This window comes from Pleurodeles waltl, chromosome 4_1, assembly GCF_031143425.1.
Source record: "Pleurodeles waltl isolate 20211129_DDA chromosome 4_1, aPleWal1.hap1.20221129, whole genome shotgun sequence".
Lineage (NCBI taxonomy): Eukaryota > Metazoa > Chordata > Amphibia > Caudata > Salamandridae > Pleurodeles > Pleurodeles waltl.
In genome coordinates this window covers 649,779,067-649,794,691 of record NC_090442.1, presented here as the reverse complement: position 1 = coordinate 649,794,691, position 15,625 = coordinate 649,779,067, and the positions used below count along the sequence as shown (strand labels likewise).

At 39.8% G+C, this 15,625-nt stretch overlaps 1 protein-coding gene across 3 annotated transcripts in view; it reads right to left on the bottom strand.

The window, feature by feature from the left end:
• USP44 (ubiquitin specific peptidase 44) overlaps positions 1 to 15,625 on the bottom strand; it is a 181,501-nt gene that overhangs the window by 146,796 nt on the left and 19,080 nt on the right. For all 3 annotated transcript variants that reach the window (XM_069229094.1, XM_069229093.1, XM_069229092.1), the window contains exon 2: positions 12,825 to 14,332. In XM_069229094.1, the coding sequence (XP_069085195.1) occupies positions 12,825 to 14,270 (1,446 nt within the window). In that variant the 5' untranslated portion in view covers positions 14,271 to 14,332. The remainder of the gene's footprint in view (positions 1 to 12,824; positions 14,333 to 15,625) is intronic.

Genomic DNA, 15,625 nt, shown 5'->3' with positions numbered 1-15,625 from the left:
AGACTGAGCTGACATTTATGTTTTTATAACATAAGCTTCTTCAGTGCACCAATCTGTTTTTTTCTGAACCCATATAAATGCCAAAAGCACAGACTTAAACATTTTGTAAAAGAAATAGACTTTACCAGAATCATTTGTAAATGATCACTAATTATCTGGGCCAGAATCTATTTGGTATATTACATTCCCTCCCTCAAAAAATATATTTTGCAGATTACCTTTTGGGCAGCAATGGTTTTTCAGCTATCTCCAGCTTTTCTTCTGTTTATAAGGCAAATTATAGTCTTAAATATTTAAAAACTCTAACTAATCATTACAGGCTAACATCACCAGCCTTTCAGATGTGCAGAAAGGACTTCGCTGTAAGACTTAAATCTTAGATTTGCTTAAAATAGGCCTCTTAGACGCTGTCCTCCTTCAATACCAATTAGAAAGATGAAAAACAAATAAAGAAGGCTGTCCATTTGCACAGGCAACAATTTAAATTCTATATTGCCAGTCATGATCTCAACAACTCTGGGTTCATTTCTCATTAAGATAGCAAATGTTCACAAACCAACATGCAGATAAGGGGAAGTACGCATACCTAGCTTTTGCTGTGTCCCATCTGAAATTAGGATGACAATATACAGTTTTAACCCACATGGACATTATATTGCTTTGCATTTCTCCGATCACGTGGGGGAGGCTGAGAGAGGCTTCAAAGGGAAGGAAAGTTATTTTCTTCCCTTTGAAGTCTCTCTCCAAGTTTTGGCAGCCGGATGGAAAGCAATCCGGCTGTCAAAACGCCCACTAGACACCAGGGATGTCTTTTTAAAAATGAAATGGACATAAGGGAGCGACCCCGGGGGGGGGGGGGGGGGGGGGGGGGGGGGGGCAGAAACCTCTAGGCACCAGGACAAATTTTTGTTTTGTTTTAGAGGTGGGGAGCGACCCCTTAGGCAAGGGTCGCTCCCATAGGGGGCAAATTATATTTAGGCCATTTCTGCCCCCCTTGGGGGCAAATTGGCCTATTTTTATGAGGCCAATCTCCCCCCAAGGGGGACAGAAACCACTAGACACCAGGGAGTTTTTTTTGTTTTTTACGTGATTTTCACGCAAGGGGAGCGACCCTGTAGGCAAGGGTCGCTCCCAGGGAGGGGGTTGGGGGGGGGGGGGGGGAATTTATTTTAGCCCATTTCTGCCCTTCTGAGGCCGGCTGAGCTAGAGGCCAAAATCTACAGGTAGGCACTTTGCAAAAAATACCTGTTTTCTGTGAAAAAAATGTGATGTGTCCACGTTGTGTTTTAGGCCTGTCGCGAGCACTAGGCCTACCCACTCAAGTGAGGTACCATTCTTATCGGGAGACTTGGGGGGGGGAGGTGGGAACGCTGGGTGGAAGGAAATTTGTGGCTCCTCGCAGATTCCAGAACTTTCGGTCAGCGAAATGTGAGGAAAACGTGTTTTTTAAGCCAAATTTTGAGGTTTGTAAAGGATTCTGGGTAACAGAACCTAGTCAGAGCCCCACAAGTCACCCCATCTTGGATTTCCCTAGGTCTCTAGTTTTAAAAAAAATGCATAGGTTTGGTAGGTTTCCCTAGGTGCCGGCTGAGCTAGAGGCCAAAATCTACAGGTAGGCACTTTGCAAAAAACACCTCTGTTTTCTTTCAAAAAATGTGATGTGTCCACGTTGTGTTTTGGGGCATTTCCTGTCACGGGCGCTAGGCCTACCCACACAAGTGAGGTATCATTTTTATCGGAAGACTTGGGGGAACATAGAATAGCAAAACAAGTATTATTGCCCCTTGTCTTTCTCTACATTTTTCCCTTCCAAATATAAGAATGTGTAAAAAAAGACGTCTATTTGAGAAATGCCCTGCAATTCACATGCTAGTATGGTCACCCCGGAATTCAGAGATGTGCAAATAACCACTGCTCCTCAACACCTCATCTTGTGCCCACTTTGGAAATACAAAGGTTTTCTTGATAGCTATTTTTCACTCTTTATATTTCAGCAAATGAACTGCTGTATATCCGGTATAGAATGAAAACCCACTGCAGGGTGCAGCTCATTTATTGGCTCTGGGTACCTAGGGTTCTTGATGAACCTACAAGCCCTAAATATCCCCGCAACCAGAAGAGTCCAGACGACGTAACAGTATATTGCTTTCAAAAACCTGACATTGCAGGAAAAAGTTACAGAGTAAAACGTAGAGAAAAATTGCTTTTTTTTTTTCCACCTCAATGTCAATATTTTTATTTTTCAGTAGGAAACCCTTGTAGGATCTACACAAATTACCCCTTGCTGAATTCAGAATTTTGTCTACTTTTCAGAAATGTTTAGGTTTCTGGGATCCAGCATTGGTTTCACGCCCATTTCTGTTACTGACTGGAAGGAGGCTGAAAGCACAAAAAAAATCGTAAAAATTGGGTATGTCCCAGTAAAATGCCAAATTTGTGTTGAAAAATTGGGTTTTCTGATTCAAGTCTGCCTGTTGTTGAAAGCTGGGAAGCTGGTGATTTTAGCACCGCAAACCTTTTCTTGATGCCATTTTCAGGGGGAAAAAAACCACAAGCCTTCTTCTACAGCCACTTTTTCCCTTAAAAAAAAAAAAAAAATTGCACTGTATTTTGGCTAATTTCTTGGCCTCCTTCAGGGGAACCCACAAAGTCTGGGTACCTCTAGAATCCCTAGAATGTTGGAAAAAAAGGACGCAAATTTGGCTTGGCTAGCTTATGTGGACAAAAAGGTATGAGGGCCTAAGCGCGAACTGCCCCAAATAGCCAAAAAAAGGCCTGGCACAGGAGGGGGAAAAGGCCTTTCAGATGGTTGGGGCAATAATTAGAGGAGACAGGTTAAGATAAGGTTTTGCTAGACTGCAAGTATGGCTTTCTAAGGAGGACAGGTTATGATTGTTTTTTTTTTTGTTTTTTTTAAACGAAATTAGGGTAATTTGCAGAAATAGAAAAATAAACATTGAGACGATCATGCAAACCTTGATAGGGTGCGCTTAAAGTGAGGATGCAAGCAGAGCATGGAGAGTAGGGCCAAGTCGGTCAAGAATGATCGCATTAACGATCACCTAATCTATTTTCTCCCTTTTCCACATAAAAAAAATATATATATATAAAAAAAACAAAGACAAGAGAAAATGTTGGTTTTCTGTCTGTACTTATCTAAGGGAAAACAGGTTGAATAGAACAGAGGAAAATAAGAGGTTTTAAATCAAGGTGAGATTTTTGTTTAAAGCTGTGGAAAGATGTAGAATGCTTGACATAGCATGGGATATGTTGATACAAAATTGTACACCAAAACCATTACTTACTTGTGATAGTGCTATCTTAGGTACTTTGAATCAGGAGAACAATCTATGTGGTGCTAGGCTGCCATTAGACCATTACTTTAGCAAGGAAAGGTAACCAAGCTCAGGAGATGGAGGGTTAAAGCAATGACTGAACGCATGTATAGAGGCATACCAAGAGTTTAAAGTTGTGTTGTAAGTGTGCTCGAAGGAAGTAGTAACCTCAAGGCCATAAGAGATAAGACTGGGTAAAAATAAATACAAAAATCGAAAAGGAGATTTTTCAAATGTGAAGCAGATATCTTCTAATGTTCACCATTATGGTGAATGGGTAGATACAGCATTAATTGAAAAAAGCAAAGTGGGATCCCTTTGCAGCTCATTGGTTCAGCATGGTACAAAATGGGAGTAATGACATCTCTCATTGACAGGGAAGAGTACTACCTGTATTTCTGTAGCTGGAGGGTCAGGCACTGAAGTAGAGCTCGGAGAAAGGGTCGCTTATAGAACAATTCCACAGAGACTTGGTTATCAAGGGGCTGCTAATTAGTCCTTTCTGATCACCATCATTTAGTGGATGGTAAGGATGAAGGTGGGACTGACTTCTGTTGCGAAAGGTGAAAAAGTTTCTAAGCCACACCAGCCCTTTTGTCTATCCCCCAACTGCTGATGAGTCATCAGCAGTTCAGGAACTGTACAAAGCATTAGGGGTCCCTTTGACATTTTTACGGTAGGGGCCACCAATTCCATGAAGAAAGCAGAACAAGTTATAGAACATTAAAAAAAAAAAAGTGTCTCAATTATTTGGAGCATGGATGTGGTATAGTGGGGACCTTTTTTAAGGTTGAGCCTAGGCAGCGCGGTCTCTCGACAGGTTGTAATCTACATCTGTGGGCATGTAGCAACGCCTATCTCACGCCCAACACTCTTGGGCCCAAAGTAATAACCTCTCCTACCATTCAATGCCTTTTTTAGTTTCTGCCATTCTGTTTTCATGTTATGCCCTCTAGGGGCTGACTGTTTCGCCCATACCTCACAGCAAAATGTACTCTTTCTGCCTAGGTCATCTCTGGGTCCCAAACAATAGTTTTTTTTGGGGGGGGTGGGGGGAAGAATGGGGCAAAATAATAAAATAAAAAATATAATAAATGATGGCAATATTTTCAATTTGTGCTGCAGATAAAGGAAGAAGGTAAATGAAAGTGCTTTAGTTACATGCAGGGCCACTGGAATTATGTGCCAGAGGGGACCAAATTATGCAGCAGGGTTTAACAATTTATGTGGCAAGAGAAGTCCAGTTGTACATTTACAACACCAGTAGCTTCACTTCAAGCAAATGTGAGACCTATTGCATTGTAAATGATTGTTTCACATCCTTTGGAACGATCCCATACTCCAGCAGTATTGGAAAGGGGTGGTGCAAGTTATGGCCCAAGTAACAGGCCTCACTATACCACCAGAGGTCAGACAACTTGTGCTACACATAACGGGAAGTGTGGCCCAGATACCAGAAGATTTCGTTAATGCTACCGAATGGGGTGGCTAAAAGGAACATTGTAAACACATGGTGAGCTGGCAGACCCCCAAGTGTCCAGGACTGAGAGACCAATCTGGACAGGTGCCAGTGAGAGGAACAGGTGGTATATCAAAATCGGGGCTTTCCCAAAAAATATGAAAAAGTATGGAATCAATGGAGTGTTAACAGGGGAACATGACTGATTGCTGTGGGTTTTTTGGGGGATATGCACGGACTAGAGATGTGCTTTTTTTGGGAAATGCAACTATGTGTTTCAGTCTATGTTTTATTACCAAACTGTGAATGTAATGCTACTGTACATTTCTATTTTAAATGTGTCACACTATCCACCTAAGAATGTACCAACTTTCATGCACTGAGGAACTGTTCAATAAAAAGATTTTAAAAAAATATAAAATATTTGAAGCAGGGGCAGTTCTAGTATGGCTGTTGTGCCGCTAATGTCTTGGCTGTTTTCAGCTAAGGATAATGGTCTGAAATTGGGTGCCCCTTCAAACAGGGGAGGGTGGTGTTCTCAAATCAGCCACCTTTGTGGAAGACCTTTGGACCAGAGGCTCACTTAACACAGAGGATGTCTCCCACCCTTGTACTTGCAAGGCGGCAGCACCCAACACTGTCCTCTGCCCTCTGAAACTAGGTCCAGGTTAGTGTGCAAGTACCACAGATAATCCACAACCACATCTTACACCAATAAACCACATGAAGTCTTTGTTACCCCTTTACAATACCAATCCCTGAACAGTATAAACTCCAAACCACCCCTAAACCCTACCCCAAAAAGTTTAAATAATAAAACCATGTGTCTACATAATAGTTAACATATTTCTATAAGTTTAACATTGGTTCTGGAGCAGAGTGCTGCCCAGTTTAAATCACTTCAGTGGGAGTAGTATGCAATATATGAATGCAATTACTACAATAATATATATATTAATATATACACACAGAGTATAAATAAAATTAAATATATATTTATAAACACTTGCTTTTACAATGTTGTATACATTGGAGGAATACTGATAAATATCACTGACCACTAATGGTGCTTCCCCATGGTTTATATTCAAATTATCATTTCAATGTAATCATTCTTTACAGTAACTATTTGGCCAGTCAGTTCTGAATATACTTTTAAAGTTTTTAATTTCCTTTTCCAACATCTTCAGGTTGTTTTTGTAACTACAGTTCTTTAAGTTTGTGCACCAATACATCTTCCTTTCAAACCATCTCAAAGTGTAACCTCAGAGAATGAGACTTCATTTATTTTTTTCCATTAAAAAAAAAAAAAAGAAACACACACACACACACACACTTAATTGGTCTTATCTTGTTGATGGAATTGTGAAGCCCAAGTGGCATGTAAATTAAGTTGTCTGCACACTGTTCTGTGTTTCAGGAGATTTAAGTAGCCTAAAACCTCCATTTAGACAACATGTGCAAGCAGAGAATGAATGTTGCCCACAGTTGACACTGGAGTGTGATTTGCAGATATTAACTGCTGCTCTTACAACTCCCAGAAAGTTGTAACAACCACTTTGGGGATGTACAGGCGCCATATGGACGGTACATAACCCCCCAGTGCATACCCATTTGGAATCAGACTCCTCATAACGTGCTGCTCTGTTTATGACATTGCTCTTAGAAATTAAGTATGAAAACCCACTTCTTGGTGTAAGGTTTGCAGGTTATACCATACCAAGCCACTTTGCTTGTTATGAAGACCATGCCTCTACTAAACACTTGGTGCAATCTATACATTTGTTTTTAATTGGTGGTTCAGATCTTTAGGCCAAATTCAGTAAAATTAATCATCCAGCACTAAAGTTAGAAAACCAGACAATATAACAGAAATTAGTGAAAAGATAGATATTCGTGAGTTGTTGAAAGTGTGAGGCCACAACAACTGACTAGTACAGGTATTCGAAAGCGCATGGAAAATTAATGTAAGACATTACAGATATGTACATAATCATACAGAAAAATGAAAATATGACTTGGAGAAATGTCAGCTATTGAGACCAACCAAACCGGGGCAGTTACTCAGCAGAAAAAGCTAAAAATCAGATTGGGAGCTGTTCGAAATGTTTTTTTTGGTTGGCAGTCAGGTTACCCTCTGCCCAAGCAAGAACCCTCACCCTAGTAAGGGTAAGTAACACACAATCCAAAATTATCCTGTGCCCACCCTCTGGTAAGCTTGGCACAAGCAGTCAGGCTTAACTTAGAAGGCAATGTGTAAAGTACTTGTGCAATAAATCATACAATAACACAATATAGCACCACAAAAATACACCACAGTGTTTAGAAAAATATATAATATTTATCAGGATAATTGTAGGTCAAAACGAATAAAGATGCAATGTGAAATTGTAGAGATATCACTGAAAAGTGATATAAAGTGTCTTAAGTCTTTAAAAAGCAAACAAAATCTCTTTCAAGCACAAAGTACCTGGTTTAAAGTGGAAAATCTCCGCAAGGAGCCGCAGAAGAAGGAATACGTGGAAAAATGGTGTGTGCGTCGATTTCTCCCCTGCACACACGGACTTGCGTCGTTATTTTTCACGCAGGAAGTCGTGCATAGTTTTCCGGCGCGCGGACAGTCTTTCTGTGGGTCGCGGGATTACCAGATATCCCGGGGTCTGTGCGTGGATTCTTCAACTTGTTTTCCGGCTGCGCGTCGTTCCGGAAGGCTGTGCATGGAATTCTCGGTCTCACGGCAGGTGGCGCGTCGATTTCCCCTATGGAAGTTGGGTGGCGTTGTCCTTGCGAGGCCGTGCGTTGAAGTTCCAGTCGCCCCGAAGGTGTCGGTGTGCAACGATTTTCTCGCCGCGGAGCAAGCTGTGCGTCAAAATTTTCGGTGCGCGAAGAGTCCAAATGAAAAAGAGAAGTCTTTTTGGTCCTGAGACTTCAGGGAACAGGAGGCAAGCTCTATCCAAGCACTTGGAGAGCACTTTTACAGACAGACAAGAGTTCAGCAAGGCAGCAGCCCTTTGTAGAAAGCAGTCAGGTGAGTCCTTTAGGCAGCCAGGCAGTTCTTCTTGGCACCAGGTCCCCTTTCAGTTCAATCCTGTCTGCCAGGGCCCTAGTAGGGGGTGTGGCAGTCCTTTGTGTCAGAGCAGGCCCTCCACCCTCCCAGCCCAGGAAGACCCATTCAAAATGCAGATGTATGCAAGTGAGGCGGAGTACCCTGTGTTTGGGGTGTGTCTGAGGGAATGCACAAGGAGCTGTCAACTAAGCCCAGCCAGACGTGGATTGTAAGGCACAGAAAGATTTATGTGCAAAGAAATGCTCACTTTCTAAAAGGGGCATTTCTAGAATAGTAATATTAAATCCAACTTCACCAGTCAGCAGGATTTGGTATTACCATTCTGGTCATGCTAAGTATGACCTTCCTGCTCCTTTCAGATCAGCAGCTGCCACTTCAACAATGTATGAGGGCAGCCCCAATGTTAACCTATGAAGGGAGCAGGCCTCACAGTAGTGTAAAAACGAATTTAGGAGTTTTACACTACCAGGACATATAAACTACACAGGTACATGTCCTGCCTTTTACCCACACAGCACCCTGCTCTAGGGGTTACCTAGGGCACACATTAGGGGTGACTTATGTGTAGAAAAAGGGGAGTTTTAGGCTTGGCAAGTACTTTTAAATGCCAAGTCGAAGTGGGAGTGAAACTGCACACACAGGCCTTGCAATGGCAGGCCTGAGACAATGTAAAGGAGCTACTTAAGTGGGTGGCACAACCAGTGCTGCAGGCCCACTAGTAGGATTTAATTTACAGGCCATTGGCACCTATAGTGCACATTACCAGGGACTTATAAGTAAATTAAATAGTCCAATCAGGTATGATCCAAGGTTATCATGTTTAAAAGGAGAAAGCATATGCACTTTAGCACTGGTTAGCAGTGGTAAAGTGCGCAGAGTCTAAAAGCCAGCAAAAATGAGGTCAGAAAAAGAGAAGGAGGAAGGCAAAAAGTCCGGGGATAACCCTGCAGAAGGGCCATTTCCAACAGGAGCCTTTAAGGATTCACTGAAAGGCTCAACATAAAAAAAAAAAAAAAAAAAAAAAAAAAAAAAAAAAAACACACACACACACACACACACACACACACCTCTAATAAACCAAAAATATTACAGTTTGAATATACACATGGAAGAAGTGGAGAATAAAATGCATTCATAGAGGATTAAGGATCATACCATTGCCACCCTCCCAAAAAAGCAGTATTGTAATTTATTTGATACAGGCATTCTGATTCTTCCATTAGGTCTGGTATTTTCAGAAGCACTTGACAGACAACTGAAGAGAATCAAACTACAATTATCAAATGAGCAAGAAGTTAACTCTTGAAAACATTAGATGAACTGAACGAGACATTAAAGGAATTGCAACAAAATTACAAAAACAATGAACACACAGGGGATTATTTTCCTTATAAATTGAATAAGGTGTTTAAATGAATGAAAGTTGCTACAGCTCCCTTTTGAAAGGCAAAGGCGTCAGTGGAAGATGCAATAAGACTACCATCAGGAGAATCTGCAGGGCAGGAAATGAAACCCAATTGAAACCCAAAAAGTACATAACAAGTCAAAGTACGCCAAAAGATACTTTTCCAGAGAAAAGCCAACCATTAGATTGCACGGGAGGCATAAAGAATTGAACAGAAAAAGAAGGCATGAGGAAACAAAAAAAAAAAAAATACAAAAAAAAATACAGACCAGACAATTACCAATCACAAAACTGTTGTAAATGAATCCTTCACATCTTTAACAAAATCCATCAATTATGAAGGTCTGACTTTTGTGCCGACCACAAATTTGAAAAGGAGATACAACTGTATAAATGTATGAACAAAACAACAATTCAGATTATTTTTTGCACACTGAAGAATAAAACTATCAGGACAAAATGAGCAGGCTCAGATCGAACATAAAATAAAGCAAAATGAAAGCAATACAGAATGCCTGATGGTGGATTTATCATCACTGGAATGACTAGCTTTGAAATAATGACCTAAAAATACATTTAAATAAATGAAATCCACCTAGAAGCCTGGAGCACCTGCAGTGATGGACACGAAGTGGACTAAAGAACAAACACTCATACAAGAATTTGGTAGATGAATACAGATTCTATTGGAGATATTTTGCAGTTACCAAAAGAATCTGTAGGAAAAGATAGTATCTGGTTTTCCTAAAGCACATATAAATTTGGCAAATCCACCAATGAGAATTATTTCACAAATTGAGTCAATCTTTGGGCCAACAGTTACGTTTGTGGATTACCATTTACACACGTTACAGAAGTACCCTATTTACTAACGCATACTAATTTAAGGAAAACATGCCAGAAAATAAGATTTGATATTAGTGTGTACATTTCACATCTTACAAAGAAACTGCAGATAAATATTCACTGAAGAAAACTCCAGGTTACAGGAACATTATAGTTAGGGTCACGTTTTACACACAAACCATAGAAATTCAGCAGTTATAGTTAAGTTATATTTTAACTCATGGCCTAAGGTTACTTAACAGCATGAGTTATAGTGTCTTGAGAGAACAGTCACTTCTGAATTTGTATGGCTTTTTGTGTGTAAAATGTGACCCTAACTATAACATACCTTCAACCTTTTTTTAACGCAAACTAATATATAATTAACATAATTTAATACAACCACCGCTGTGCATGGACTTTGGACGTACGCGGCAGGGATTTGCTATGTAAGTGGGTGTATCTTTTTTTTTCCCCCACTGGCCTACAGATATGAGGATCATTCACAATTTTACACTGGAGGTCAGGCTAAATGCTGCGGAAGAGCCACAGATTGGCCACAAAAAATATTTTATGCACTATTTTGTCCATATGTGTCCCTCAAACTCGTCCATGTTTCCTATGCAGATGTACAACAAAATACAAATAGGGCTCTTTCTGGACCAAGTTGTAGGTTTCCGCCAAATTGGGCGTAATTCCGTTCATGTGTTTGGGCTGCAGCCATGTTTTAAAATTGCAAAATCACCATTGACACTGTACGGGGATGAGGTTTTTTGGGGAACCCCCTGCCCACCCTTTTCTCAGCCCCTGCTTGACAAATCACCCCAAAACTTTCCAGTAGCAAACTAGTTTAGAAAATTTCATGAAGAGTTGTTAAACGGTGCCAAAATAATTACCAAAACAAAAAACACTGTCTATGGGAAAAGTTGGTCCTAACTATAACTACTTGCTATTACCAAACCTTGTAAAGGTGTAACATATTATCTCAAGTAATTCAGACATGAAAGACTTACAGACTTATTGACTCCGTGGTGGCAGCAATCTTGCACCAGCAATGTAAATATGTATAGGCAATTGAATTAATCTAAAAATCGATATTACAACACCATTAATAAGTATAAAAGATCGAAATTTGGTGGAGATTTACAGACCTACTTTCTGGATTATGAAGAGATACTTAATTTAATATTGAACAAGATTTATTTCACAACTGATACAAAACCAAAAACGAACTTTTAGGAGATGGTAAGCATTTAGAGTGACAGGTTTGTAGCATATTTATCTGTGATTAAAAACAATATACAATCAGCAACTAGTTTTCATCGAATGATAGACATCCACTGAATGACCGAATGATAAATCGGTAATAGATTGTGATAAAAACTGTACATTAGCAACTAGTTTTCAATCAAGGACCAACATCTGTGGAGTCTGGGTTCTTCAAATTATAGCAAGAATAGAGAGGAACAAAAAAAACTTGGGCAATCTGAAACCAAGGCCAAGGCAGATACAGTTTCAATAGTTGCTGAAGGCAGTGGAATGTATTTATCATAAAGACAGAACTAAACTTTAAAATTTAGACAGGGAGGTATAAATGGCCTTGTAGGTAACAAAAAGAAAGCAAAGTCCCATCCAAAACCAACTGACTGCAGGGATCAAAATAAAATGTGTGACTAAAGATGATGATAAGATGTCCATAAGGACTACATTATTTAAAAAAAACTTGCAAAATAGATCAGTGGTTAAAAAAAAACTAACTTGCAAAGTTAACTAATAGGCATGTAGAACTTCTGAAATATATTGAAGTTTAGGATTAAAACGAGGAATGCACAATTTTACCAATTACTGCACAACTCGAAAATAAAGGTCTTGGCTCATAAAACTGAATTGAATCACCTGGAGCTCCTAGTCAGCTAGGTAGTCAACTCCTAGTTAGGTCTACATTGTAAATGTTGGCAGTGAAAAAAAATAGATAACTTCTCGGAGGAATACTAAGACAAACTCCTCAATATCACTAATGTGATAAAAGGCTGCACATAGAATTAAGTTAAATGTATATGAAGCCACAAACCATAGAAATACAAAATCAATAACTTCTTGTTGACAAATGAAGACAGAGTAATCTGGGTACTGATAAAGGCTATAGCAAAGTCTTGCTCTAGGGGTAAAAAAACTGCTAACAAAAATTGCAGCAAAATGTAAATACTGTATAGCCTTGAAATCATACAGTGAATTTATTTTAAACCTCCCACTGTGCAGAAAATGGGTTACAAAAACAGGTGTATGCAGGAAACGGCAAGACGTTTCAAAGATTTATTAACACCTATGAAAGGAATGCATGAATGCAAGTGTAATTTTTAATATAACATGGGGTTTGTATTTGATAGTTTAAAATGTTAGAACATAAAAAAAAAAAGAAAAAAAAAAAAGTTTTTAAAAAAAGGTACTGTTCTCTTTGATGATAGTGGTAGTTACCATAAGGATAAGCAAACCTTATGAGGAAAAGAAAATAATGCTAAAAAAAAAAAAAAAAAAAAAAAAAAAAAAAACACACACACACACACACACACAAAAGCACTGGCCTTTAGTGTGATGCCAGAGTGCAGGAAAAAAAAAAAGTGTACTGAAAGAATCCACATTGATATTAAAATGAAAGCAGAATCAATTATGCAATTACAGGAAATCAGCTGTAGTATAAATAAAGCAATGGGAAGTTTAGATTTGCAGACATACCTGACTTAGGAGCTGTCCTTGAAAAATAGTATTGACCACATTCAGCACCTGTGTTATGAGCTTCTTTTGAGAACTCGGGATGATAGCTTGGTACCTGGCCCCAGCCGTCTCCAGCTCTTGCTGTACTTTATCTAAAAGTTCACAAAGGAATTCCTGAGCGTCTTGTTGGGCATATCCTCGAAATGCTGGGATCAACCGCCATACTGAGTGAAGCATGGCAAAAGGAGATACCAAGGCCCATTTGCCAGACCACATCACTTGGAACAAGGTATGAAGTTCATGACAAAGAGAAATGTGTTTTGAGCTTGGTTCCTTGGGCTGAATAAGTTCCATATTTCTCCTTTTTGAGGCTCCACCGCTCAATCCAGATGAAAGGCTAGGCCTTCTTGCTGCAGACACTTTCACTTGGTCATGCTTCCCTTTTGAATGGATCCCATGCAGGACTTGAGGTTGTTTGCTGGATGTGTTTTTTCTACTGGCTATGGTTTTTTGATTGGCTGTGGATGGCAGCAACTCCTGAGTCTGGTTGAGATCAAGCTGCAGAAAACATTCTCGGAACACGTTTAAGTGACTCAAAATCTGCAGAATGGAGTTCATGTAGCAAGTATTTCCCAAGTTTCTAAGGCCCGTTACACCAGGAGTCACAGTTGGCCTTCGTTTACTTGGAGAGTCACCTATTTTTTTTAACCGTACCTCATCAGAGTTAGTAGTTGTTGCTGGTTTTGAAGGTGCCAAGGGATGTTTTTGTGCCGTCCTTGAGATAGGCAGCGCTTTACTGGAGACTGAATATGTTCCCTTTTGCAAACGTGAGCTTTTTCTCGGGGGAGTGTTCTCAAACTCTGCCCTCAACTGGCGCTTTAGCTCTTTCCGCCGTTTACGGTTCTCTTCCTTTTTCAACTCTGCCTCTTCTATACGCCTCTCTTCCTCCAACCTTAGTTTACCAAGAGTTGTTTTTTCAAACCAAGATCTAAATACTCGTCCCATTAGTGTATGCCGCCGATGCCAAAGAGCCGTGAACATTCGGTCTTCATTTTGAAGCTGAGCTTGGGCACCACCGTTTGATAAGTATGTGTCATCGCTTGCTGCCATAGACCGCAAAGTCCTCCCAGAACGTGTTGTGCAATCATAATTCTGACTCTTAATCGCGCTCAATGTACTTCGTAATAGTTTAAGGTCTCCTGTGGCATTATCATTGAGCACGTAGTCATCGCAAAGGTAACAGAATACATAAAGGTCATTGACTTCTAATGCCACAGGATGTTCACTTTCTTTAAAGTGCTTGAGTGCATGCTCTTCAATATATCGCCCACATGCGACATGTGAACATCCAAGGCATGCCCAAACTGACTCTGTTGTATTGCAATCCACACAATGCCACTTCTGGGGGTTCAAGATAGAGTGGTCTTGGGCTAGCCGCAACCGCCCAACATGTTTACATTTATCCATGGCGATATTTATAAGCAACTGTGAATCGCACAATCCATTGCATAAATTTGTAACATGGTCCCCTGAAAACAAAAAGTGAAATATTATTAAGTGCAGTTACATGCTGAATTAACATAGAATTTATCATATATAACAATGCACAGACAGTGACATGGATGAGTTTACTATACCAAAAACCAGCGGGAGATCTTTATTCTGCGATAATGGACTACAAGATGAAGAGGGGCTGCAAAGTTACTTTTCCAAATATAAACATGTTTGCCAAACATTGGGTGATGTTCACATACATTTGCACACATACAACTCCAAGTATAAGATTGTGTCAGACAGAATTACCATCTCTACATTATTCCTAAATGAATAAAGGAAGATAACATTAAAACTGACCCCAAACCATCCATTGTGCAAGAAGATAAGACATCAGTTGCACACTCTTAAGTAGAAAGGTTCCATCATCTTGCATTGGAGAACATTTACGTTATGGTGAAACTGAGTGAAGAAGGCTGAAAAAAAGGATCATATGGCCTACACCACCTGTAAACTCTGGGACATGGCGGGTCGTCATAGCTGCAGATACACCTCCCCCTCCCCCAAGTTACAGACTGGAATGTTTTTCACTTATTAAGGAGAAGGAACTGAATCATGCATCATCACTTTTTGTGTGAACTTACAAGGAACCAAAATACAAATACCATGAATCTCCCAAAACTGTTAAAATTGTGTAGGTTACTTTTTTAATTATTAATTCAGTGTACTTCCTTATCAGCGGCTGCATTTACCCAACACAATGCAAAACCTATATACAATGCTATCATTTGAGTTTCCTGATGAAAGCAATCATACGTAGTTGAAATCTCTTCTTGAATGCGTAATGAATTATATTTAATGTAGTTTTCCAAATTTTAATCCACCAGAAAGGGACGAGACGGAAAGAACAAAAATAATGCGATTTGCAGGGTGGAAGGAGGCGAGTGCCATAATGCCTAAACAGATATTACAGAATTAAGAAACTTAATTCCATAAAATTGAAATATCTCTCACCCAGGATCCTGAATATTTGACATGTGAAGTACACCAGCAGAAAAATTTGTTTGCCACCAGTTAAAGCCCCACGTTTTATTGGCAACTGATGCAGAACAACCTAACCTGGTTCACTCAAAGCTCTCAGGAACGTTCTGCTGTTGTGTCTAAGTAACTTCATCAACATGTGTGCTCTCATAACTGGACTACCGTCACATTTTGTACATAGGCTAGTGGACCATGCTCTGAAGAAACTACATAGCATTCAAAACTTTGAAGTTTTAAAGATTTACAGCCTGAGGAAATTAAACCATGTCTCCTCTGCTCGTAGGCAG